Genomic DNA, 27809 nt, shown 5'->3' with positions numbered 1-27809 from the left:
TGTTGGATGAAAACATGGATAGATGGATGGTCAAGCAACCCCTCATTATAAATTTCAGTCCCTTTGTTCCACTTGTTCAACGTTCTCTCAACAAAAAAATAGTGGTCAGTGAACCAGAGGGAATGTTTTTCTATACTAGACAGGTTCTTATTTAAACATACCCCTCCATGAATTCAGTAATGCTTGTAGGATCCCTTAAAGCTGATGCCTCATACCAGCCTCTTTACCCCCACATGTTATTTAATGAAATAAATACTTTATGAGTTTCTCCTCTGGACCAAACTACACAGGAGGGAAAGGTCATGTAAACAGTAGAAAGACCAGAAGCTTTAAAACAGAAAGATCTCTTACACTTTGACTGCCTGTGTGAGCTTGGCTAAGTTACCAGTTGAGCCGTGGGTTCTCCATCTGTCAAAGAGAAACAGCAACACGTATCTTGTGTGGTTGATGTAGGGATTATTAATAATGCATGTAGTGTGCTTGCCATATAATAGGTGCTCAAAATATGGCATCTGTTACTACTATCACTATAAGGAAAGCTCCTAGAGGGCAGACTACATCTGCATTCCCAGAACGTTATGTATAGAATACTCTCAGTAAAGGTTGGTTAAACTGACCCGCAGAATATGTGCTACTTCTCCACTCTCAACGGGTTTTAAATCTAAGCAAGAAAATAAGTTCCAAAACAGATTCATGAAATATTTAGATAATGACAAAATATAATACCTATTATAGTGTACTATATACAAGATTAGAGCAAAATATGTGCTACAGGCCATAAGTGCTTTGGATGGCCAGGCAGGAAATGGTAAGAGGTGGCTGGCTGTAGTTATTGGGGAATGATAAGTTCCCATGTCTGTGTGTGTAAGATATAGACCAGTAAGCCTCCTATAAAAATATTCAATTTCTTTGTCACTAGCTCCACCAATGTTGGATAAAATGGTAGAAAGCATCAACCTGATGCTTCTGGGTTAATATGATGGCAGACAAAATTGCGTTATTGATCTTGAGTAGCAAGCTGTATCCATAGTAATGGATGCTTTTTCCCCCTTTAACAATCAGTGGTTAGCTAATGATCACAAATAGGTTCTGATGACGGTGGGTAATGTTGCTCAAATAGGGCTGTATTATGTGGAGTACATCCTAGCCCTGGAAAACTAGAACATAGACTCAATCCCATATTCCACTTCTTTGCAGCATGCTCTGTACAGGTTTTCAGTTGAATTGCATCATCCATAATCATTACTTATTGTGGTCCTTTTATCTTAACCAGACTCTTTGCTTGCAGCTCTAATAGATGGGACTGAGATAGTGAGAATGAACAAAATAATGCTGCTTTTCTCTAAGACATTGTCTCCTTTTTGTTACTTAGGTGTCTCTGTAAAGGTGTTTGACATAGATCCAAACACAGGCACCCCATTAAAGGCTTTGGTACACTAGCAATCATACTGAAAGCTTCAGATGCCTAGTTACAGAACTGAATGCAGCCATCAACACACTCAGAAGTCCTCACATTAGGGAAAGAGATGACCACCGTCTTTCGTCACCTTAAGCCAGGTAAGGATGATCTAGAATCCACCTGTGCCAACGGGCAGCCAGGCACACATCAACCTGCCCAGATTCTCCACCTGCGGCAACAAGCCCAGTCAGACCAGACGTTCTGAAAATGAGCTACTTGCCCACACACCTGCATCACAGTGGCAGACAAATGGCCTGCAAGCCGCTGCCCGCCACGCTCCTACCCACACCATGCACACCTAGATGAACGCGCCTGAATATTCTTATTCACAAGGACAGAGACCTGACACTGTGCTCACACACGATCACAAACAAAAACACATGTGGAATTATGCATATTGTTCATCCAGGGCAGCAAAGCGCACTTATTATACACAGGCTTTCATGCCCTGCCCAAGACCCTTGGAACAGTGGTTTGCTTTTCTCTAAGCCATGCCCAAACTAGTCCTTCACCCCCGGCTGCGTGCCCAGCGTGGATAAAACAGCAACTCGGCTGCAGTCCGGTCGCTCTTTTCAACTCTTTTCTCCGCCTGAACTCCCGGGGGGCCGGGTGGCGCCGGTCGGCCGCGTCCGACTCCGGTGCCCTCCCCGCCCCTGCCGCGCCAAGGGGCGGGGCCCAGCCGGCCGCCAGGAAATGCCCAGGAGACGGTGTCACCTGGGCAAGCCCGACGACGTGTTGATTCCCAGGATCGCCGCCTTCCCCGGTCTGGGCCTCCGAGTCCCGAGCCCGATCGCGCTCACCTGTTCCCCAGGCGCGGCCCCGGGGAGCCCTGAGACGCTCCCGGGACCGCTGCTCTCCCTTCAACTCCACAACCATGAGCAAGTTGGGTAAGTTTTTTAAAGGGGGAGGCTCTTCCAAGAGCCGAGCTGCTCCCAGCTCCCAGGAAGCCCTGGCTCGACTTCGGGAGACAGAAGAGATGCTGAGCAAGAAACAAGAGTACCTGGAAAATCGAATCCAGAGGGAGCTCAGCCTGGCCAAGAAGCACGGCACGCAGAATAAACGAGGTAGGCTCGGGGTCTGGCCCCAGTCGTGAACTCTCCCCCTCCTACCTCCAGCCGTTTCCTTGGGGACAGTCCGGTCTGGCCCACTGCACCTGTCCCCCAGGCCACCAGGTGTGCTCCCACAGCCTTTCTAGAAACTGGTAATGACCCCCCCCCCAGGGGCCCGGAGTTAGAGCTGAGCAAAGCACAATCCTAGAGGGCAAAATGTAAGGAGGCACCACAAATCTCAGTAATCAAGATGAACAATATTTTTATGCAATATTTTAAAAACTCAAAGTTGATACAAAAGCATCCATAATGAACAAAATAGCAATATTTAAAATAAAAACAGGATTGGTATTATTGATTCTTTTCTGTTGCAACTGGCCCTTAAGTGTTCTGCACAGCCCTTCTTTATTTCAAATTCGTTCTGAAATGTGATGTTTTGTTCATCGTGGATTTTTTTTGCATTAATTTTGAATTTCAAAAATATTGCATTGAAATATTATTTATCTTGATTATTGCTTTTTTGGGTGCCCCCTTAAATTTTGCCCCTGGCTTGTCCCACCCTGGTCCAGTCCTGCTGACTCCAATGCTAAATATCAACTTTTCTGCCGTGTGTTTGTATTTTGAATCACACATTTCAACTTGCTTGTAAATCTCCATTGAAGTATATTCTAGTATGTTCTGGTTTCCCTTTTCCTCAGCTGTTGAAGACTTTAGTTGGCTGTTGTGCAGTTGAGCTATTATACCAAAAAAGTAATGTCGGAGAATTAAATAGTAATTCTATCACTGGCTTTTGCCACGTGGAAAGGTCTTTAAGTCAATAATGATTCTTGGTGCTCCTCTTGCACCTTGAACCCTTTGTTCTTTGCCAGAGTTAATTGGTTTCTTTAGTGTATGGCTCTCTCTATAGAGAATAGATCTAAACAACACCTGTGGCACATATAAAAACCCAGTAAGAAGTTGAAGTGATTTGCTTTTGTAACACAAGTTCAAGTGACAGACCCAGAAATAGAAGTGGCAATTTAGGACTCTGCTCACCACCAAACCCTGAACTTGCATCCTCAAGTTGGGCTTCTTGAGTCATAATGAAGCCTTGGGAAGATTTAGTTTGCCCTAAATGACCCTGCCATTGTTTAACACAGGAAAGCAATCATGTCTCCTGGAGTTGACCTTGAAAATCCTGCTCTTTCCATAAAAATGACATTTATGCACATTTACTACCAACAACAAAAAGGCCAAGTTTCATTTTCGTCTGCTCGTGCATGTAACTCTTGTCCACATTGTAGGCTGTTTTAGAGTTAAGTGCTGGTTTCTATTTTTACTTCGTGTCTGAAATATTTTGGGATGTTATTAAATGGCAATTTCTACAGAGACACTATGCCAATATGACTTGCTAAAAAGCCATTTGTTGTTCTGTTCCTGGGCCCTTCCTCTTCAGTTTGATGGGTACTCTGACACTTGCTTAGAGTACCCATCAAGGTACTCTGTCAAGGGTTTTTTTTTGTTTTTTTTTGATTTGTTATCCACTTGGATCTGTATGTAGCTTTATCTACAGTGGTTGCTCAGTAAATACTGGCTTAAAAAAAATCTGAAAAATGAAACGTCTGCTTCTATGAAGTGGTAGAAATATAGATTTGCTTTTAGAAGAAAAGAATGTAAAATAATATAATGTTCTTGAGTTGGCAATGCACTAAATAAAGTGTCTACAAGTAGACTTTATAAAGACACCAAAATAAATAAATAAATAAAGGCAACCCTAATCAGGAACATCAATCTAACTTCCTTAAATCAGAGTAGCTAGAGATGTATCAAGTGCAAATAATCAATTGGTTTCAGAAAAGCTATTTATTTTTCGTCATTTATCCATGGGAGCTTCATTGGAGTTAGCCCAAGCCTGGTTCTACAGTGGCCCTGGAAGTAGGAAGAGTCTGGTTAGCATGAGGCCATCTGTAATCTAAACTATGGAAAGAATCCAATCACAGACCATGCATTGGAAACACTGTCAATATCAGCATCTTCCAAATAAACCAAATAACTTCATATACATATGGTTACTGTTTTCCATTAGCCCCCAAGAAATATTTTCACACACATAATAAGGCCAAATATACTTAGTACTAAATGGATCTTGTGCTACACAATGTCAGTGTCAGAACGGCCGTAATTTACCTGATAATCAGAGTGACATATGTATGTGCAGTTAAAGTTTTACTTCTAGAGGTGGTTAGTCAGCTAACATGCTGTCAAGAATACTAGTTGAGTGGCCAGCTAGTATTGTAGCAGAAAGGGCCATACTCCCAGCCAGTACAAATTCTTCCATGATCTAGTTCTCTACAACAGAAGTTTTGACAGTTAGCATTCTCAATGTCAAAAATGGGTTTTATTGGTAAAATGAGTAACTCTTAAATTAGCATAATACATGTTAGAAATAGGATCTCACTGGTGAAATTGTGGGTATTCTAAACATGTGGTTTGGCTGAGATAGTTTAGAGATACTTCCTTGCTCCCCACGTAAGAACAGGCGTTAAGAATGTACTAAGTGTATAACTAACAACGTTAGGATGGTACCCGGGGCTTGATCAAATCAGCATAGTGTCCAGTCCTTGGTTCAGGTGGATTTCTGAACTCCCACAGAGCACAGCACCCTGCCAGGGAAGGTCGCTGTCTGTGTTCAGTGAGCCTTTTGTATAAGGTGTATTAAGACTAAAAGGACATAGAGCTGGGACTTCACTGAGCTCATAAACAGGTTGAGAAACTGTTTTTTGCCTGCTTGGCCCATGTATGTTTGTTTAATAAGTGTATCTGCAGATCTGAGTCTAAAACCTGCTTTCATTGCAACTTGTAGCAAGGCTGTGCAGTGGTAGCTAATTCTTACTTCAAACCTCTTTGGCAGTTACCATAATCTACCAAAACGAGCCTGAGTGGGCCCCACCAAACTGGTTTTGCAACAGCCATGATATCAAGGCTCTGTTGATCTAAAAGAGGAACAACTGAAGCAAGATCTATAATTTGGTTAAAAACTTGAGAAGAGCAGACATTCTTTAGTGCAGTTTATTCAGATTACTATGATAGAACTCCTGCTTTATATAAACTAGTAATCTGCTTTGTGGAAAAGCAGACTTTTTTATATGTCACTTAATTTTTTTTCTATTTTTGCTGAGCACTGTCATCTAGAGCAGTTTTCAGTCCTGGCTGTATATGAAAGTCACCTTGATGCCTGCGGGATCCTACCCTCATAGATTCTAACATAATTGGCTGGGGTGGGGTTTGGGCATCAATATTTTTTAAAGGTGCCCCCAGGTGGTTCTGCCCTGTAGCCAGGGTCAAGGATGAGAAAACTAAATCCGTGGTAATGTTAGTGGGGTAGAAATACAAGGTCTCTTAGTCTTGCAGTGCTTCTTAACTCTTTTCATATCATGGCACCCATGGGCACCGATAATATTTGTATGTGTCCCTGGGATAACCAAGGACCAGCAGCTCGAGGGCTCTGGACACCCCAGGCTGGAGGCCTCAGGAGCTGAAGGTATCAACATTTTAGCACATTGCAACTCCCTCCTGCCACACTAGGTGGTGGAACACCTTAGAGGTCACAGTTCAAACCTCTCTTATGAGTTGTTTTTTTTTTAATAAAATCTTTAAGAGATGATCTCAGGGATTTGCTTAAGTGTAATATCCCTATTCAGTTTCCGTCAATGTGTAAATATCTGATAGAAAGTAACTTAGTGTTGTAGTTAAGAGCCTGGGCTTCAAAGCAGATAGCCCTGGGTTTGATTCCTGGCCCTGTCCTGCCACTTAGAAACGGTGTGACTTTAGACCATTTACTTGGCCTGAGTCTCAGTCTCTTCATCTGCATAATGGTGGTGATAAAGTTGATCTTCAAAGTTGTGATGATTAACGACATTACTGTGTAAAGCCCTCCGTTCAGCGCTTTATAAATATCACCCTTTGTGATAACATAGCATTTTTTTTTTTTTAAAGCTGACATCAGTTTCCTAGTAAGATCCACATACTGGCTCAAATTTGTCTTCTGGAATAACACGGAATAAATCTACTCCATCTGTCATGTGAAGACCTTTCACATAGTTGAGGACAGCAGTCACTTGCCTGAGTCTCCTTCTCTGCAACCCCACCTCTGTCACTTCCTCAGTTACCCCTTCCCGTGCTGAGGTTTGCTCACCAGGGCAGGTCAGTCAGGGTGAGGCGAGTGAGGCCCTGACAGTGAGTGCCCCTTGACATCTTCCCCCTCGGTACCGCTCTGCTCTCTCCCCTCACCCTCGTGGTGGCCCCGTTGCTTACCTTTTCCCAAGCAGAACAAGAAATCCAAATATGTAACTATGTGAAAAGGGGTGGATCCAGGCTGGAGTTATCACTAGGCTGTTGGGAAGTGGACTTACAGAGGTGAGAGGTTGAGACAGAGAGGAAGTGAATTTGACCAAAATCCCTCCTCAGTGTCATTTCACAGGATTCCAGTGACAACTCGGAGCTGAGGTCATTCATTCAACCTCTTTGCCAGGTGTCTGTTTGGTGAAATGAGACCCCAAGACAGAGAGTCTTGTGTGCATAGCTGGCTCACTTTGAGCCCTGAGGTGTTTGGGGGCAAGGATGAATTTGTTTTCAGAGTCATGATGCAGTCTGGGGCTTCCTTGGAGTCAGGATGTGGGCACAGTCCCACTAGTTTAGCTCAGTGTTGGAATCTCTTTGGGCTTTTTATGATAGTTGTCACAGAGCTGAAGTCTGCAATCTCAGACACCGGGGGCCAGAAGAACTGGGTAAAGAGAACCACATCACTGTCAGCTGGTTGAGTGCCAGACTAGTGAGGGCAAAAGCATGGCTCAGGTAATAGGAGACAGGCACAGCCTGCAGGACCCGGATGGAAGTTCCCCTGGGAGATATCACTTACCTGGCGACCTCTTTTCTTAATAGAATTTCTCAAAATGTGGGTCTCAGATCAGCTGCATCAGAAGCCCTGGAGGATGCTGGTTAAAATGTATACTCAGAAGGACGCCCCTAAAAATTCTAATTTAGGGTTGAGTGTAGAGTTCAGAAACCTGAACTTTGAACAAATAACTCAATGATTCTGATGCAATTTGAGAACCTGTATGTATTATTTAATGGACCGTTAAACTGGGAGGCACTATCTCTGCTCTCCTTTCTTCTTCACCCGTTCTGTTCTCTTGTTTCTCCTCTCCTCTGGCATCACTCAGATACCCGGATGAGAAATAAACCTCCCGCTGTGTTAATTGCGAAGAAACACTCCCAGAGCTTCTGACAAGTCATCTTATGCACCGGAATTAGTTTTCTTTAGGGAAGTGCATAGGGTACTATGACTCCACAATCGTTGTGCAGGGTCCCAGAGTCCCCCAGTATTCAAATTACAACCAGACATCATAATAGTGTTCTGTTTGCCTCCGATTATCCAATTGTTGTACCACACTCTGTGTATTCTGGGGCCAGGGAAAAGAATTTTATTCCTGGGGCATCCAATACCTGGATCTTATTCTCAGGTCAACTGCCCATTTCTCTTCCGGAAAAGACAGATCAATAGAAATGCGACCCTCCCTCAACCTCCACCCTCAATTTCCTCCCTCACCTTGGGAGCTCCCTTCAGGCTTTAACCCCTGGTCGGGGGGGACCTAAAATGTCTGGACCAGTCCTGGGAGCCCTATTCACTTAAACTGTAATTTTAAAACGTCTCACTTTCTTAATACCTCCCTCTCCCCTCTGAGCCCTGGCAAGGATCCAGGGCTTACACCCTCACTCACGCACTTGGGAACTGACCAGCACAGAATGCCTTGGGTTTCTTATCTCTTTTGTTCTGCAGACACAGCCTCAGTTTGTATTTGCCTTTTCAGATGCCTTATCAGTTGCTTTTTCTACAACTGGACTTTGAAAGGATTAAAAATCCCAGCCAGATTTACCCTTCCCTCCCTTTTTAAAATCAATATTTTAAACTTGCATTCCATGTTTTACATGTATTTCTATTCAATATCATCTTATTTTCAGTTGCCTTAAAATAAAGATTTTAAAATTCCAATTTCATTGTCTTATATATGAGCCATTTCTTTTGGTTGAATCAGTCACAAATTTATTCAGCTGCCTTTTTTGTTGTTGTTCAAGTATTAAAATGTATTGAATAAGACAGAACCAAGGACAGAAGCTCATGACATGTCACTAGAGACTTCATTCCAGGATCACCTCTGCATGATAGCAATGATGTTTCATGTAAGATTCAGCTAAGGCATGATTACCAGTTTGACACCTCAGCAGTGAGTTCAGTTATTCATCTAGTTATGAATACACCTGACATCTATCTCTAGCCCACACCATCTTATTTCTCTAAGTTTTTTTCTCTTTTCCCTAACAATGCCTCAGTATACCTTGCGAATTCCTAAAACCAAACTATATTCACACACCTCTGGTTCACGATGCTGGTTTATGAACTGGTAGTGTGTTAACTTCATCAGATTCACCTGGAAAGCTTTTTAAGATGCCACAGCAGGAGATTCTGTTTCAAGAGATCTGGGATAAGGTTTAGAATTCTGGTACTCATAGCTTTCTGGGTGATTTTGATATGTATAAGGTTAGAAGGCCAGTGGTGGTCCATATTTTTTCTTTGGTCATCATCCAGTAACCCAAAGAAAAGAAGCCCATGAGATTAGTTTTTGAACTAAATTTTCAACTTTGTGAACTCGTATTGGCTTCTAGTTACCACTGGCTTCTTTTCTACTTCCTCAGAAGCTAGAGTATAGAGTGTATCTGTTCTAGAATCATTCTTTCAAGTATCTGTGGTACAAATTTTGACAGTTTGCTGACCTATCGTATTGGGTTGGCCAAAAAGTTCATTCGGGCATGGAAAAACCTGAGCAAACTTTTTGGCTAACCCATAGCTTCTTCTATGAGGGTAATTGGTACTGCTTCTTGTGTTATATAACTTTACATCTAGTTTATTTTTTTCCTTCATGAATTTGGAGCAATAGTATAAATATTGGAGCATTCATTTTTTATTATTCTTCATTTAAATTCCACAAAGCTGGAATAGAGCACCATATTTTGGGAAATATTTACATTCAGCAAAAATATAATTTTCCTTGATTTATGCTATTTTGTAGTTTATTGAATCAGCCACAATAAAATAGAATAAGGTAGAAAAGTTACTACTAACACAATGATTATGCCAAAATCATATGATTTATGCAGTTTCAAGAAACTACAACAGGAGATTACTGTGAACTGTCCTCAGATGTACTTAGTATTACTAGTATGTTTCTCAGTATTTAGGGCTACTTATTTCAGATCAGATTTTATTTTCAAGATAACAGAATAAAAAACAACTCAAAACACATAATACTCTAACCTATGCCTATAAGGCAAGGCATCTGATTCTGAGTTTTAAAGTTTATGATGCTTTGCTTAGGGGGTCAGTTTTGGAAAGGGCATGAATAATCTATTTTGGTATTCAATTTTTGTAATATGCTTAAGTACACGTGAATCTATTTGTGCTCTTAAGGGGCAAAATTATCACAATCACTTAAAATACATAGATAATATCGAGGTTTTATTTTTTAAAACTACACTCTCAATCCTCTGCTTTAGCAAACTATAGCCAGAACTTATAGCATATACCAGTAATTTTAGTTTCTCCTACTTTTTCTGACTATAATTTTATAGAAGTTCTAACACATACACAATTTCTCAAAAATTTGCAGAAGATGAAGGGAAAAATAAAAAAAGAGTCTGGAATAAATATAAAGCAAATAGTAAGCCATTTCCTGAGTAACTGACTTTCTTGTACCAGAGATTTTAATTACTTACCTCAAACAAGTGGTATTAATAGAGAATTACTTATTGGAAATATTTAGGACTTAGTACGAAGTTTATACGGTCATACTTTAAAGCAGTAAGAGCTCTTAAACCTGGACCAGTGGCTCTCTCAGCCCACTGCTAAGCCCTTTTCTCAAATATTTCTATCTTGCGGGAATTTCCAGTGAGAGAATGGGAAATAGCTAAAGCCCTGCCCATCATCTGCTCTGTGTAGCCTCCAACACCTCTTCTCAATCTAGCAGTCTAGTGACTTAAATACCAACAGTGTAATTGCTACCCTCAAACAAAACAAACCCAAAAAGGCAAGCAAGGAGGAGTGGTGCTTTTAAAAGTATAGGAAAGGAAAAGTTGATTATTCTCTGTTAAAAGTTGGGAATCCTTGTATTAGAAGTTATTTAAAAACTTAAAATTGAATGTCAACCAGTGAGCTTAAATTAATAAAGTTTACATGTTTATATTTGGCTTACATATGAAGTTAGAGAAATAAAATTGTACGACCAAACATTTGACAAGCATTTGGGACATTTCATTCTCTATTTGAACATGAATTTCTAGTGAATCTTTTTGGTTCTTTCACAGAGTGCTATATGCTGCACAGTCATAATGGATGTGTCTTCTTTGCTGTAGCAGGAACATTGTTCAACCGGCCTTTCTCAGTGAGCAGTGCTATTTATATTACCATTCTTTTTGTATATTTCATTCATCTAAAATGAAAGTCAGTATAACCCTGGAGTTTGAACAAAGATATTACCCTAACTCAGAACTTCTACTGTGTTGACTGAAGCAAGAAAAAAAAGTTATGATTATGTTAAGCCAATTTACACATATTTCAAAGATCATATACACAAGAACCTATGTTTTATCATTTTTTGAGCAGTTTGACACCTTTTATTCATGTAAACTATATTTACGTAAGCTATTATACTTGTTGAGTGTTTTTCTCTCACTTACATTTGAAAAACTAAAGAATAGTACATAGAGTTCATCACCAATGTCAAAGTAAACCTTTCTTCAAGAATTTAAGTTAGTAATAGTCACCTTGCTTTGAGGATTAGAATTATGTATTCCTCCAGATTTTTTTTTCTTTTTGTATTCCTCCAGATTTGTTGGTCATAGGATCTCCAGGGAATAATCATAGAATCATAAGCAGTGGGAGCTAATGGGGGCTCTAGGGGTAAAGTTTGTTGGTTCTCAGGAGCACCTACAAGCCATGGGCACAGTAGTTGGAAATATTGGTGCATCATATGAACAAGGAATACTTATTTACAAGTAGAAAATAGAACCACATTACACACACACACACACACACACACATACACATAACACATATATACATTATATAGATACATATACACACATGAACATATAAACACATGCATATACACATATTCATATATACAGACATACACAAAGGTACACACGCAGCATACAAAATTACATCCATAGGTACCTATGTCTACCCTGTAGAATGAAGCATAATCAGCTGTTTCTGAGTTTTTCTATTTAATATTTGCTGGTGCCATGTTCATACTTTTTCCTCTATATTCTAAGCAATAGCAGGCCCATAAAGGTTACCAATTTGTGAGGTTACTAATAATACTAGTAGCAAGTAGAAAACTTATTCATTCAATTGGTTATATATTCTGCCTGGTCACTTAACTGGGTCTTTACAAAGAATGTCAAGTGGATTTTAATTAATACATTGGTATAGTGTTCCAATAACAAGTTAATTTTACTTGCCTGGAAATTGACCTTGGAAGCAATTAATTATAAAAAATAGGAATTTCGGTGGATATTTAAAATGAGTCTTTTATACAGAGTGAAGTAAGTCAGAAAGAGAAAACCAAATATCGTATATTAACACATATATATGGAATCTAGAAAAATGGTATAGATGATCTTATTTGCAAAACAGAAATAGAGACACAGACATAGAGAGCAAACGTATGGATACTGAGGGGGAAATGGGAGGGTGGGATGAAATGGGAGATTGGGATTGACATATACACACTACTATGTATAAAAGAGATAACTAATGAGAACCTACAGTATAGCACAGGGAACTATAGTCAGTGCTCTGTGGTGACTTAAATGGGAAGAAAATCCAAAAAAGGGGGGATATATGTACATGTATGGATGATTCACTTTGCTGTACAGCAGAAATTGACACAGCAGTCTAAAGCAACTATACTTCAATAAAATTTTTTTTTTAATTTTAAAAAAAGGAAAAAATAAATAAAATGAGTCATTTATGCAAGCATTTCTTCCTTTTTGGCAACTCAAGCCTAATAGCACTTTTAGGTCATGACCTTCCCCTCTCAGATTTATCTCCTCTATTAATCTCTTGGGTGACATCCTGGCAGTGAGAACTGCCTTATCTCCAAAAGTAAGTGTGAGCTTTTTAGGATGAGGCGAGGAACATCATTTCTGTTGGACAATAACGTCCATTTCCCTTGTCTCTTTCTATCTTTCTGCAGATGGCTGAGGCCACCTCTTTGTAATCCTTTACACTTTATAATATTAATCAATCACTCTTTTTTTTTTTTAACACAAAATTCAGTACAACATTACTGGCTTGCTTACAGCAATATTCCTCTTCTGAATGCCCTTTCCTCAGAATATCTCTTGTTTACTTTCTCCAATCTTATTCCTTTTTTACTGTTTTCTCAAGCATCTGCTTTGCCATTGTATAATCCACTACATCATTTCTGTGGTCTAATCTTCTTTTAGCTTGCTATTTACCCTTTTTAATGACATTTAATATTGGCCAGACCTCTGAAAGTGTGATCTTACTTATAAGTTCCAGCTAGTGTGGCAAACTGGTGTGATTTGCTCTGGTTTCTCGTCCAGAAGCTTTACATCATTTAGTAAAGAGATTTGCAGTAGGGGAGAGGGTCAGGGGCTAGAAGTAATATGTTTCATCATTCATGCTTCTTACTGGGCAGTGTGTGTGAGCATCTGTGTAGACAGTCACCCTGGCTTCATTACCTTCCCTGTGAGGTCTTCCCTTACCCTCCAGAGAGAGTGTAGTGTGTATCCTCTGTGTATCCATTGTGCCTTGTACATGTCTCTTATTATTTTCCTCAATGTCTCCTATGCTACTTGAAGTGAAGGATGTACCTTATACAAGTTGGTATCCATGGAGACAGTTCCTGAAGATGGTAGGTGCTTAATAAATGCTTGTTGAATGATGAATAAGTGATTGAATGCCCGTTTTATATTTTGTCTCCTCTGAGATTGTAGCCTTATTTCTTTGCCCCTACAGTGCAAAGCGTGTGGTGGATCTCCAGTGCATGCCTGTGGAGTGACTGAAAGGAATGGATGAAGGATATTTTTAAAAAATGACGAAGGCTGGGGAAAATTCATAATGGGTTGGCCCTGGACAAATAAATGAATGTTAGATTTTTCTAATATTTCCCCAGCCGTTTCCAATCTAACCTGTGACTTTGAACAGAAACATTTTGTTTTTATTCCATTTATGGAATGCTCATGGTGATGCTTACTCAGATTGTGTTTTTCGAGAACTATAATGAGTTGCCATAAATAGAACTATTGTTTGATTAATGAAGTGAGTTGTATGTGAGTAAGAACAGGGCTTACGTTGAAGTTTCTCAAATAAAACAACACGATTATGAGACTTCCCAGTTAAAAGCAAAAGAGGACATAGCCAATTATGAGTGGCATATCACTTAAGCACTCTCTAGGATTAAGTCTTCCAAGCTTCATCTTTTTAGGCCTTCTCTAGAAATCATCCGTTCCTGGGAGAGAGTAGAGCTGTCATAATTCAGTTTCATAGTTCACAGATAGGTTTGTTTGTAGTCACTAGATATGATGGTTCCTAAAATGTTCTTCCTTTTTTGCCAACTAATAGATGAACAATGCACGGATTTATACACCTTGAACGAGCAAAGAATAACAGATTGACCTTTCCAATCAAGATGCCCTATACATGATCTAAGCAATGAAACGGCAACTCTTTTCTGCTATTTGAAGTTATTTTTCATAGATGACTGAAAGCCTTCCTCCTCTGGCAATGTGGTAAAGTTGCAGAGGGCTAGTTGAATTTTGGTTCAAGTGGGTAATTCTTACATTTCAGTCCCAGTTCTCAATGGGCTGTATAGTAAGGGCTCTTCGTGTATCCCTTGGCAGCAGTACATACAGGGCATTGTTCTGCAGCTCCGTCGCTGAAGAAACATCACTGTTATACAAAGAGACAAAACCCCTGGAAGTTTCTCCCCCACAAAGGAATACAGTAGATTCCTTTGTTTTAGAAAGAATGTTTTCCAGGTTTCATCAGCTGCCTAAAAGCACATGTAGGAGCTTGGCAGATTGAATTGCACATTCTACATAGGTTAAATTACACGGCTCGAAAAGTGTCCTTCTTTGCCAAATCAGGAGTGATGCTTTATTTGCAACATTTGTCGAATGTCTTTGAAAAAAATACAGCTGTTTCTTTCCTAAATTGGTTATTAGAAATCAAAGTTAAAGCCTGTCCATCTCATGGTGGGCCCGTGGCATCATCATTTCACATGAGAAACAGCTCACAAGGATACTCCTCACATACACCTCTTGACTCTTTGGAACAGAAGCCTCCGGTCTTAGTGTTTGGGAGAAACATACTGTGCCAGATAGAAGCCACAAGAAGTGTCAGGTGTCCTGGGGCCAGATCCAGCCATACAGAAATCATCTGTTTTGCTCACACAAGGTTTTTTTGAAAAATGTAGCTCAGCTTTTAACTTTGAAGGATTTGGGATGCAAATCCAGATCTCTTGCTTCTTTTGATCGTGTGGAAGGCTGGGCGTGCAGTCTGCATGGCAGCCGAGGACTGGAGCCCAGTGGCGTTGCTTCCATAGGTCAGGCTTAATCTCTCCTGGTCTCCAGAGTTCCCACTTCTTCCTGTTGGCTCTTTGATACTGGAGCCAGTGTCCACGGCCATTTATCATCACTCTTGCACTATTTTTTACTGTTATAATAGAGTAATAATAGAATATTCCTCTATCTCTTTCTCACAGGTGAGAAAACAAAGAAGCCCTTTCTCCTTAACCTCTCTCTCTCTCCTTCACTTACTTTCATTGCCTGCTTCCTCCTTCAGAGTTTAGGTCTCTGATTCAGGCCAATGTGTAGTTTGCGGTATGGAGATTATAGTGTAAGTTGAAATCTCACACCTTGGTGAATTTTAAAATTTCTCCCAACTATTTTGAAGGGCAGAAACCATATGTTAATGTAGGCATTCAAAATTGTGTCCCGACCAGAGCTTGTTATTATTATTTCAGCTGCGCCGTGCGGCTTGTGGGATCTTAGTTCCCCGACCAGGGATTGAACCTGGGCCCTTGGCAGTGAGAGCACAGAGTCCTAACCACTAGACTGCCAGGGAATTCCCAGAACTTATTGTTATTAATAAAAAATATTGGCAAGGTTGGGCATTACATCATGTGGCTCCCATCATATGGTTCTGAAATCTTGTGAAGAAGATGATGATAATGATGAAGGTTTCTAATATTTCGTAATCACTCACTATGTGCCAGACTAATTTCTTTACATATGTTATTTCATTTAATCTTTAACAGCCACGTGAGTTATATTCACATTTTCCAATAAGCAGCTATGTAAGGCCACGTAGCAGTGGGTAGATGGAGCCTAGATTTGAAAGGAAACCTGACTGCAGTGTACAGTGTTCTATTGTCATCTTCTAGGTGTTATTTTTATTGTTATTATTATTGTTCAACTGAGGGAGCATCATTCAAGGAGAGTTAAGGTCACATTCCTTAATAATAATAATAATAAGGTTATTACTCACAGTTTTTAATTGGTAGAGGTAAGATTAAAATGCAGTGCTAGTAACTCCAAAGCCCCATCTTTTATACCAAATAGTATTTTTCAATTTACAGAAAGTAATCTAAAATTAATTCTTACTAGGAAGCGTGGTATATTTTTTTAATGAAAAGTTTTAAAAATTCTCAAAAAAAAAAAAAAAAAGAAAATACTTTAGGGTCAATGGGTATAGTTAGGTTCCAAATAAGTACGGACACTGAACCAGCCTGAGAGAGGAAAGAGACGGACTTTGAACCTTCCACCTCTGGGTATGTTGGGTGGAGATGTGTATTTGGAGTTTAGCTTCTTAGGATACTCTGCTGTATAGTATTATGCACTGTACCATTGAAATGCAGAGCTGTTTTGTAATATTATGTTCCTGTTATGGTGAGTTAGGGTGAAAAAACAGGTAACTTGTTGCCCGGAGGTCTCAGAAATAAGATATGCAATCTCATTAATGAATGACTGTTATATAAATCACTCTTATTAATAGAAATAATATCTAGTTGCTCAGTCTCTACTGTGTACAGGTACTTTATAAGGTGGTTTCCATAAATTATCACTAGTTCTTAGAACAATCACCCTGCCTCTTGGGGATTATGTCCTCATTTGCAGAACAGCAAACTGAAGCTCAGAGAAGGAAAGTGACTTATCCAAGAAGGAAAGTGACTTATCCCAGAAGGAAAGTGACTTATCCAAGAATATACATCTATTAAGTCATGGAAGAAAAATTCACACTCTGACTTTGAAGGCCATACTCTTTCCGTTATACCATGCTGTCATGGTGCACAAAGTTATCAAATTTATTCATTTAGTATTCATTCATCTTATCTTCTCTAAAATGGACCGATAATAGTATTTACTCCTGTAGTTTTTTGTGAGAGTTGATATAAATCACATAATGCACATAAAGCACTTAACACCAGTTTGGCCTCTAGCAAATGCTCAGTAAACTTCGGTTTTTGTTATGTACAGTATTTTGTTGGCCATGTGCCAGGAACTGGGCCAGGTGCTGGGGAAACAGATGAATAGGATTCTGTACCTTTCCATAAAGGGCTTATAATTAGTGCAGGGGAGATGGAGTAGAATACATTTTACAAAAATTATAATCCAATATAATAAATGTCATAGTGGGTGTGGATCTCCAGGCAGAGTGATAGCACAGAAGGTCAGCTGCCCATATTCCTGCGTTCAGGAGAAAACCCTCACACAGCTCTGGTCATTCACGTGAAGAGCCTCTCCACAGTGATATTGTATGATATTGTAGAAAGGCCTTTGTGCCAGATGTTCTTTTTATTTTTTACTTTTTTTTAGTTCTTTCCTAAAGAACAGATTAAATAAATAAATAAAAGCTGTTCTTTAAATTAAGTGTTAGTGCTATTCAGCAAGGACTGAAATTGTGGTGTTGCACCTGGGGAGGGAAGTAGAACAGACCGAGTTGACCCTGGACCTTCACAGTGGGCAGAAAGGGGCGGGGAAAGAAAGTTACCACTCATGAGGGGAATATAGAAAAGTGATCCACACCTAAAAAGCCTTTCTTTGGCAACTGTAAGAATCCCCAGACTGCCTGCTTCCTCCCTACCCTTGGAAGGAAGCCTGCCTGTTGGCATGCCCTACCCGCTTCTATAGAGCTCTGGGCAGCCTTCTCTTTCAAGAGAGAGACCTCATGGAGAAACACTCATGTAACTATGATTTCAACAGTTGTTTGCACTGTTAAACTACAGTGTTCCCTGGCTTATTTTCTTACTATTACTTTTTGTAGCCTATATTGTCCTTTCTTGGATTTTAAAAAAAATTTTACTGGAGTAAAAGTATTTTTTTTGGAAACAGTGCATAGATATAAATTCTCTAAATGCCTGTAGGTCTAAAAATGACTTCATTTTGTTTCAGACTTAAATAATAGTTTGGATTTTTACAGAATTCTAGCTTCAAAACATTTCAAAAATTTTAAGACACTATTCCATTGCTGTTGGATAGCCAGTATTTCAAACATTTGATAATAATATCAGTCTCATTCCTTTGTAGATAATCTCTTTGCTTGTTTCTCCTCTGGAAACATTTAAGATGTTCTTTTTTTACCTTGGAGTTACAAAATTTCACTAGTATAGGTCTAGGCATGTGCCTTTTATTTTTTGCTTTTCCCATCTAAGTGTTCAGTGAGTATCTTTATTCTGAAGAATCGTCTTCCTTCAGCTTGGGGAAACCGTATTCTTTAATTTCTTTATTACTTCTTTCCCCACCGTTGTTTCTATTTTCTTCTGAAATCATTACTTATTCTTGTATTATTATCCAGACTCCCCCTGAAACATTCTTTCTCTTTTGAAATCCTTGTAAGACGGATGTTGGATTCCTTGGCTCTGTCCTCCAATATATTAACTTATCTCTCTTTTTGTTCTATGTTCTGGGAGAATTCCTTAACTTTATATTCCAGGTCACTAATTTAGTCATCAGTTATATTTATTCTACTTTTTAACATTTTTATTTATTTTTTTAGCTATGTTTTTAATTTCTAAGAATTTTTTCTTGTTTTCTAGTTGCTCATTTTCATGGAAGTCCATTCTTATCTTATAACACAATAGCCTCTTGATCTCCCTGAAGATACTAATACAAGTTTTGTTTTTAACATATTCTATTTCCTACATTCTCTCTCTTCTCTTGGGTTCATGACAATGTAGGCTACAAGAAGCAATAGTAAGAAAATAAGCCAGCAAGCTCTGTTAGTTTAGTGTAAATAACTGTTGAAATTGTGTCTATGAAACTTACTGCACTTAAGAAATGTTTCCTTAAATATTGAAAGAATAATTTAAAAAACTGGTAATCGTCTGGAACTAATAAAAGCGAGATTATTTCAATCAAATACTGTGGGGTTTGGGGTGATAAGACAATCTTGTTTGGGGACAATACATTTTATAGATACTGATTAATTATAGATTCTGATTTATTTTCAACATGGATAGAAAACTTAAGTTTAATTATATGTGTATATTTTAAATACAAGGGTACCCATTAGAATAATTTAGTATATATAACTATCCCACAATTAAAGGAGAATAAAATGGACAAATGAAAATTGATCAATCTATATAAAGACAAGAAAGCAAAAAGAAAATAAAAATCACAACAAACAGAAAACACAATAAATATGATAGTAAAAAGACCATACTAGATGATCTATCAGTTATTACAATAAATGATAATAACTTAAAAACTTACATTAAAAGTTGGAGACTATCTGAATGGTTAAAAATAATCACACACATTAAACACTCAAATATATGCTATCTGTAATAGGCAATATCAAAAAAGAGAAAATTAAAAACAATTTTGAAATTGAGGTCCATGTAAAATTATTATTATTATTATTTTTTTAATTAATTAATTAATTAATTTATTTTTGGCTGTGTTGGGTCTTCGTTTCTGTGCGAGGGCTTTCTCTAGTTGTGGAGGGCGGGGGCCACTCTTCATCGCGGTGCGCGGGCCTCTCACTATTGCAGCCTCTCTTGTTGCGGAGCACAGGCTCCAGATGCGCAGGCTCAGTAGTTGTGGCACACGGGCTTAGTTGCTCCGCGGCATGTGGGATCTTCCCAGACCAGGGCTTGAACCTGTGTCCCCTGCATTGGCAGGCAGATTCTCAACCACTGCACCACCAGGGAAGCCCCCATGTAAAATTATTACAGGCAAATTGTAATAAAAAGAAAGCTGAAAGATTAATTTTATATTAAACATTAATATTAATATACAAAATATAAATTTAATATGTAAATATTAACTTTATATTAAATATTAATTTAATAGAAAACAAAATGGAGTTTGAGGCAAAGGTTAAATGGAGATCAACTAATATTGATTCATAGATCATTAATAAAATCCAGCAGGAAAGTATAATGGCTAGAACTCTTCATGCACCAAACAAAAAGAATTGGAATAAATATACTAAATCTGTTGGAAGCACAAGAAGAAATTGACCAACACCATTAGAAAAGACCCTTCCCTCAGAAATCTCTGTTGCAATAACTTACATGTTTCACTCTGAAACCATTAAAATATTTGAGTTCTTTTGTCAATTCCATTTAATTATCTTCATATTAGCATTCTACTGCTGCTGTTTTCCTGCATTCTCACTAAATGCCTTACCAAAACTCCCATTTTAGGGCCTATTTTTCGGGGTGCCTTCCAAGGTGCCATAGTCAGAAGAACTCAGTGTTGTGATTTTTGAAAGAAGCACGTAAGATTTTGCTAAGTGTTAATGGGAGGGTATTTGGATACCATTTCTCTGAAGGCACCAGTCTTTTCCCTCACTGGTATGCCATCTAATCCTTGAGAATGACTCTACAGTGTTGATTTTATGGACATTTATGATTAGATGTAACCTTACTGATCATCTCATAGTCACTTCAGACCAAGACATGCTTGGCATCCTAGGCTTTGGACTGTCACTCACTGACTACCTTCAAGCAAGTCATATAACTTCTCTGGGTCTCAATTAACTTGTCTTTGAAATAAGAAAATAGGGCTAGAACAGATAGTCCTTAAAATTCTTTCTTTCTCTAAAGTTTTATTTTTCTTATTATGTGATATTTACTTCTATTTTATCTATTCTTTTTCTAAAATCCAGTATTAACAGAAACACTTCTGTGGTATATTTTATAGACTATGAAATTTTGACTTTTCATCTTCTGACACTTGGCAGATCTTTGGAAGAATAAAAAAATGTTTAAGGAAACAGTAGTTGGTACAAGCAACTGAAAGGATAGATGCTACCCTTTAGTTTTTTTATTTGGTATCCTCTTTGGTTTCAACAATACTGATTCCATGGTTGGTGCTGAGTAAACATATCTCAGCAAGTGTCTTGAGTGAGTGATTGGCTCTCTCCTTATAAATGTGGCTTCTCCCTTATTTAGCTGCATTACAGGCACTAAAGAGAAAGAAGAGGTTTGAGAAGCAGCTCACTCAGATTGATGGCACACTTTCTACCATTGAGTTCCAGAGAGAAGCCTTGGAAAACTCACACACCAACACGGAAGTGTTAAGGAACATGGGCATTGCAGCAAAAGCCATGAAAGCAGTTCATGAAAACATGTGAGTGACTTTAGTCTCCCTCTGAGCCATAAACTCCCTCAGTGCTTTGGAAGTATATGATGATCTGCACAGGAATGGGCTTACTCATTTGAGACTCTTTGACATGTTGGAATGGAATGTTCCCACAGAGAAAGAGCAGAAGTAATATTGGCAAAAGAGATAAAAGACCATGAAAAAATAAAGGACATTCATTTTGCCTTTAATGTTTCCCAGTAGCCTCACTATTGTTTGACACCCCACCTGCAAATATTTTCATTCTATAATTTTAAAAAGACTTAAATGTTAATATCTGTGAAGGTGTTAGAACTAATACAATAGTGGTTGTCAAATTTTGGGGGGACTCAAAAATCACTACTAATGAGAACACAGATGCCCAAGCTCCTTCAAGAAAAGTAAGGATTGGACCTTTTTGTTTTTAACCAAGCTCCCCAGGTGATTCTGATACTAACCAATGTTTGAGAACCATTGACATAAAATAGTAGATAAAAGCATGGATTTGGGGTCAGATTTTCTAGGTTATAATCCCAGATCCTGCTGACTGTCCTCGGGCAAATTACTTAGCCTCTCCCTGAGTCATTTTCCTTATCTGTAAATTGGAGATAATAATAGTACTTACCTCATGTGGTTATTGTGAAACTCAATGAGATACAAGATATACTGCACTTAGGAGTTCCTGGCACAAAGTAAGCGCTCAGTAATCTATATTCATAGTGGTAGTGGGGCTAACAATTTGCTTTATATTCACACTGAGAATCAATGTCTGGGACCTAATCCTTTTCCAAAGTTAAATATCATAATGAAGTTTGGACCAAAGGTACACAAGGGCAAAGAGTGACTGAGGGATGTAGAGAAGCTTCCATGGATGGGAAAAGGTGGGAGAGAGAGAGGCTGGGGTCAGTGAAGACATCTTTGCTAACATTTTCTTGCCTTGATAATCAATTGACAGTCAGCCATCATTTTGACAGCTTCTGAGACATCATTCAATTCATTATCAGAGTCACAGTTCTATATTGTTGCTGTAAGCAGGGTGCTAAAATGTATGACAAAATCATAGTTTTTCTCTCCGGGTCGTTTAGCAGCAGCATCCCTGGATGTTCCTTTCGAGAAAAATTCACTCCCAAACTTTAGCTGTACCTTTCTCATAGGATTTTCAAATAAATAATCCTTGTATATTTGGTTTAAATATAAGAATTGGAAATAAGGGGTGATAGGAGGATGGCAAAGTATTCTTTTGATTACTACATGAAATTATGTCGAAAATACTCAGCTTTTCCCATATATAGAGTCTGGAAAACTTGTAAAAGATTTATTCCACTGGGAATCAAAATTTCAGTGTTAATTGCTTAATAATGAGGAAAATTGTCACTTCTCTGGTGTCCAATCAGTTTGGCCTAGCTTCAGAGTTGGAGGAATGACTCAGAGACAAGGTACTGGAGAGGCAGCTCAGATGCTGGCATTCGGACACTGGCAGCTTCGGTGGGTGGTTGGAGGCCAGTGGGACTTGGGTGCTAGAAACTGTCTTGAAAGCAGCTGTCCGTCCTGGGCCTGTGATTCCTTTGCTGAAGTTGCTGATTCTTCTGAGGGCTTCATAGGCCTAATCCTGCTCTCATCGGTAATCTCTCAGACCATCAGCAGCTATGGGAAAGTTCTCAGGGAGCCAGGACCTCAGACATACTAGGCAGTCTAGAAAATAGATCTCTAGTTCCAGAGTTCACCTTCTACGAAAAGCTGCCCTGATAGCAGCTGCTGAGAGCTGCCCGAGTTTATCTTAGTCACAGTGGTCCTTGGTGGCCCATGGTACCACTTCCTGCAGAGTTAATACATAGCAGCATATATTTAAATTTTACATATGCCCTACCAGACAAAATTTCAAAATGGGTCTACAAATATTGTTAGTTATCAAATAATTTGCCCTCTAGTGACTCCCAAATGTAATGGCTATCAATTTAATTTAATTTACATAATTTAAAATATATGTACATATACAGAATTATTAATTTTTTTGAAATGCAAATTCTTAAAGTTGATAAGTCTTATCACCCGGAATGTTTACTATGCTACTGAAATAACTAAGAGTTTATATTAAATTGACTCATTTTTCTAATTTATATCTAAATTCATAATTTTAAAGTAAAATTCTAAACTATTTCAATAAAATATTATTTCCTAGGGATCTGAACAAAATAGATGATTTGATGCAAGAGATCACAGAGCAACAGGATATTGCCCAAGAAATCTCAGAAGCGTTTTCTCAACGAGTTGGATTTGGCGATAACTTTGATGAGGTGGGTGACACTATATAAAGAATGGAGTATTGTGGCTGCTAAAAAAGACAGCTTCCCACCATATGGGGCAAGCAGGTTTCCTTACACATTTCCTTAAATATCATTAAAGAATAAATTTCTTAGAAAAGTACCTGTCTTAAGAGGGAAATGAAGTGTTGGTAGCTCTGATTTAAAGGAAAGGTTAATATAGTTTGGCAGATAGCCCCCTAATTAAGTTTTCAGCTATTAAGGAAAAGCAGCATGTGATTATGTAAAGTTAGTGACTTTTAATGGTTGAAGCCTAAAGCCCCATTACGAAAAATTGAGTGCTCGCACATCTGGGCAAAACAAAGCAGACTGTGTCACTCTGCAAGAAACAGACAGATCATGCTCATGTTAAATTAGAGGTTAGTCTACCTCTGTTCATTACTTAGGCTATGAAACAAAATAAATGTGGAGTGACATTATTAACACACACACTCCATTGAGATTAATCAGTCCAATAATACAGACTATAATTATAATGGTGGTGTCTGCACTGTGAATTTCAATTGTTCTACTCAAAGTACACACAAAGTACACACAAATTTTGAAACATTTCCAATTCTCAGATTAGCATGGCAAAGAATCTGACTTCCTACGTTCATGTAGTGTTAAAAATGGTACATCTAATAATTAAGATGTAGTTCCACAGAATCCTTTAAAGTGAGAATTAGGTGTCAACAGCTTTTTTTTTCTAGTTTTGTTTTATTTTATTTTATCTTTCTCCATTCTACTTTCTTTTTTTTAAATTGAAGTATAGTTGATTTACAATGTTGTGTTAGTTTCAGGTGTACAGCAACGTGATTCAGTTATACATACCCATATATCTATTTTTTTTCAGATTCTTTTCTCTTATAGGTTATTACAAAATATTGAGTGCTGTCCCCTGTGCTATACAGTAGGTCCTTTTTGGTTGTCTATTTCATATACAGTAGTGTGTATACTTTAATCCCAAACTCCTAATTTATCCCTCGCCCCCCACTACTTTCCCCTTTGGTAACCATAAATTTGTTTTCTATTTGTTGTCTGTTCGTCTGTTTCTTCAATAGCTTTTTAAAATGGTATAGACCAGGGGTTGGAAAAATGTGGCTTTCAGGCCAAATCCTCCCCAAGTTCTGTTTTTGTATGGCCTGTTGAACAAGATGGTTTTTATATGTTTAAAGGATTGCAGAAAACAACAGCAGCAGTGACAATAGCAACAAAGAAGGCTATGAGACAGAGACCATATGCAGTCTGCAAAGCCAAAAATATTGCTGTCTGGTCCTTTCCAGAGAAAGTTTGCCTATCCCTGGTTAGACTAACAAGCACCTAATGAGTGCACTATGACATGGTGGAAAGAGCTCTGGGCTCATTAGGACATCTGGGTTCTGCCATTTATTACTAAACTTTGTGTAAGTCCCTTTACTTTTCTGACCCTTAGTTTTCTCATTTATAAAATGAAAATGACCAGATCCCTAGACTATCTCTAAAGTTTCTTAAATTCTTTTATCAATGAATAAATAAGTGTATGGTACCTGAAGTCTGAAAATGATGGAGGTGATTATTCTGTCACCACATATCTGCTAAAGAAAATATCAATATCTTTTCAGTGCTGTTGGTAACCATCAAGCACTATTGGCAATTCTGGGCATACATTCAGTGTAGGATAGTGTGTTCTGCTACTACTACATTTGCTATATTTGTTCTTAATTGTTTTGTGAGCAGAAATAGGATATCAGAGTATTCATGCTGAAGGTACATTATTCATTCAGCCTGTGGGGCACCATAAAGCCCACAACTACACTGACCACACTATTTCACATGGCCTCATGCTATACATTTTCATGTTTATTTCCTTTTCATGAGGTAGATATAATGGTGGTCAGACAGTCATTCAGCTTACTGTATGTCTGATACATGGTGACTTGATCGAATGCTGCGGTTGGCTTAAGGATCTCCACTCTTGGCCCATAGTATTGTTACTCTCATTTTAACATAGAATAATTATTTGTTTCTGTGCCTTTCTCCTACATTCAATATGCTCCTTAAATGTAGGGACTGTTGTTTGTACTTTGTCTCCCCAGCCCTGAGTTCAGCCAGGAGTGAGCTCTCAGTAAATTTGTTCTATGATGAATAAATGAAGAAATCTCCTTGGTCGAATGTAAGAGTGTCTTAGGTCATTTCTAATAATGACAACCTCAGAATTCTAATGATGACAAATTTAGTTTTGACTCCCAACTTCTCTCAGGGGGGTTGGACTCAACCTGAGGACACTTGGAGCCAGTTAGACATGACCTATTCATCTCAAGTCATCTCATATCTGTCATAAGGTGACTTTTACCCTTAAAGCCTCAAACTAGACTTGCCTCTCTAAGGTTCTTGGGACAGAGAATAGTTTAGGATTAAACCAGACTCTCTGGGGCTATTGCTAAAAGAAAGAAATACAGTGTACCTACCTTGAGTTGAAGCTTTCTTAACTAAGACACACAGCATGATATTTACTAGTTTTGGTAATTTGACAAAGGAACAATAATATCTTTGATTCTTTTTACTTTTGGTATGTTATGGTTTTGCTATACCTGTTGTTTTATTTCAGTAGCATTAACCCAAATGAAAATATTTATTTCCTCTAGTTAAAGTCTCACAGATTCTTAATTCTTAATAGTAGAAAATAAAAGATACACTGGAAAAATGACAGGCAAGGTGTAAATTTCCTAGAAACTGTGGAGGTTATATATTCAGCTAGCACAAATTACTTGAAAAACTGTTGACTGAAGTATTATAAGATTAACTACAACAAATTTGCACAACCCCAAATATTCATATTTTAATTATTGCTCAGTGTTGCAAAAAAGACTTAGTCTTAAAATAAATATTCCATTTCACTGGGTTCTCACATATCAATTGGGTAGCAGATGTTCTTGTTATTATGTTTGAGGAAACCCACTTCTTGAAACATTAACTCCCTAATTCTTTCTTTTTCCTCTGTTCAGGATGAGCTGATGGCAGAACTTGAGGAACTGGAGCAGGAAGAATTAAATAAGAAGATGGCAAATATCCGACTTCCAAATGTGCCTTCCTCCTCCCTCCCAGCACAGCCAGACAGAGTAGCAGGTCGCATGTCAAGCACATCCTCCTCTGCACATCGATCCCGAGCAGGTCTGTTCGCCACCTCAACCACCTGTGGTCAAATAATTACCTGAAATAATAGCCAGGCCTATCCCTTTTAGCACTTATTTTTCATTTCATAAAATATATCTTTTAATACATAATTCATACCTGTTTTCTGTGCTGAAAGTATGAATGTCACCAATTACTAATTTTTATCCATTTTTTGTTTGTTTGTTTCAGCATCTTCCAGGAGGACAGAAGAAGAGGATGATGATATCAAACAATTGGCAGCTTGGGCTACTTAAAACAGAATGTTTGGACACCGAAATTAATGAGCTGTACATAAGACACAAAAAATGTTTTTGCCAAATATAGAGGTTAACAAAGATTCTGTTTTATATTTTTACTGGATGAATAATTGTCTTTTAAGCCTCATAGGTAAAAGTTAAAAAAGGAGTCATGTGTAGATTTAGGATCCAGGATGGAATGGGACTTCCTGGTAGCGTTTTGGAGGATCTCTCCATACTGATGGGAGGGGGCATTCTACCTTGTTCACTATTGTATTATTTGCAGTCCTGGCACATAGTTGGTACTCTCTATATATTTGTTGAAAGAAAACTGAATTCTATGAACATATAAAACATATAACAGTTTATAAGCAACTTAAGAGTGATGATGTGTTTAGGAAAGATGGGGAAAATAACTTTCTTTCCTATGAGAATGCAAGTTTGCTGTGTGTATCCATGTTGTAGCCCAGGGTGAATGTATAAGAAACGTATCTCTTATAGGAGATAGAGAAGTTTGTAGAGAAGTCTTTTGTGAGTCTATACATAAATAGTTTCACTTGAGTTTTGCAGTTTAAAATCTTAAAGGAGTTTTAATTGACATTTATTATGCCAATTAAGCTTGGAATGGGACAATGGATGCATTTCCCAAAATGTCTGAAAGCACTAACAGCTTACACTGCTGAGCGAGAATCTCCTGGGTGTAATTTAGTCACGTAGGGGGCTGCATTAACATTCCCAGTCCATTATGATGCTGTATGGCTTCAGCGTGCTAAATGTGTGAGTATTCATTCTTTACTGTTTTGTGCTCTCTTGTACATTTATTTACACTTTACATCATATTCCTTGTAAATATGTAAAAATATAGGAAATTAAAAGTATATCTTGAATAAAGTTTTGGCCATAATGATTT

The 27809-nt window shown here is 38.3% G+C and overlaps 1 protein-coding gene across 1 annotated transcript; it reads left to right on the top strand.

Moving 5' to 3' along the window:
* The first annotated feature begins 2150 nt into the window (after positions 1–2150).
* On the top strand, positions 2151–27809 carry CHMP4C (charged multivesicular body protein 4C). Its single transcript, XM_007185110.3, has 5 exons — positions 2151–2523; positions 21039–21216; positions 23387–23501; positions 26495–26660; positions 26853–27809. Exons 1-5 carry the CDS (start codon positions 2334–2336, stop codon positions 26915–26917), a joined length of 714 nt encoding a protein of 237 aa, XP_007185172.1. The 5' UTR covers positions 2151–2333; the 3' UTR covers positions 26918–27809.

The sequence above is a fragment of the Balaenoptera acutorostrata genome, chromosome 17 (genome assembly GCF_949987535.1).
Source record: "Balaenoptera acutorostrata chromosome 17, mBalAcu1.1, whole genome shotgun sequence".
NCBI lineage: Eukaryota > Metazoa > Chordata > Mammalia > Artiodactyla > Balaenopteridae > Balaenoptera > Balaenoptera acutorostrata.
The sequence above is the reverse complement of the archived record's forward strand: the minus strand, read 5'-3'. Positions and strand labels throughout refer to the sequence as shown.

Bases quoted from the DNA above. Each gene is read 5' to 3' on its own strand.
- CHMP4C (XM_007185110.3), top strand. From the start codon at position 2,334: ATGAGCAAGTTGGGTAAGTTTTTTAAAGGGGGAGGCTCTTCCAAGAGC. The intron at 21,217-23,386 runs GTGAGTGACTTT...ATTATTTCCTAG, and splicing joins AAAGCAGTTCATGAAAACAT to GGATCTGAACAAAATAGATG. The intron at 26,661-26,852 runs GTCTGTTCGCCA...TGTTTGTTTCAG, and splicing joins TGCACATCGATCCCGAGCAG to CATCTTCCAGGAGGACAGAA.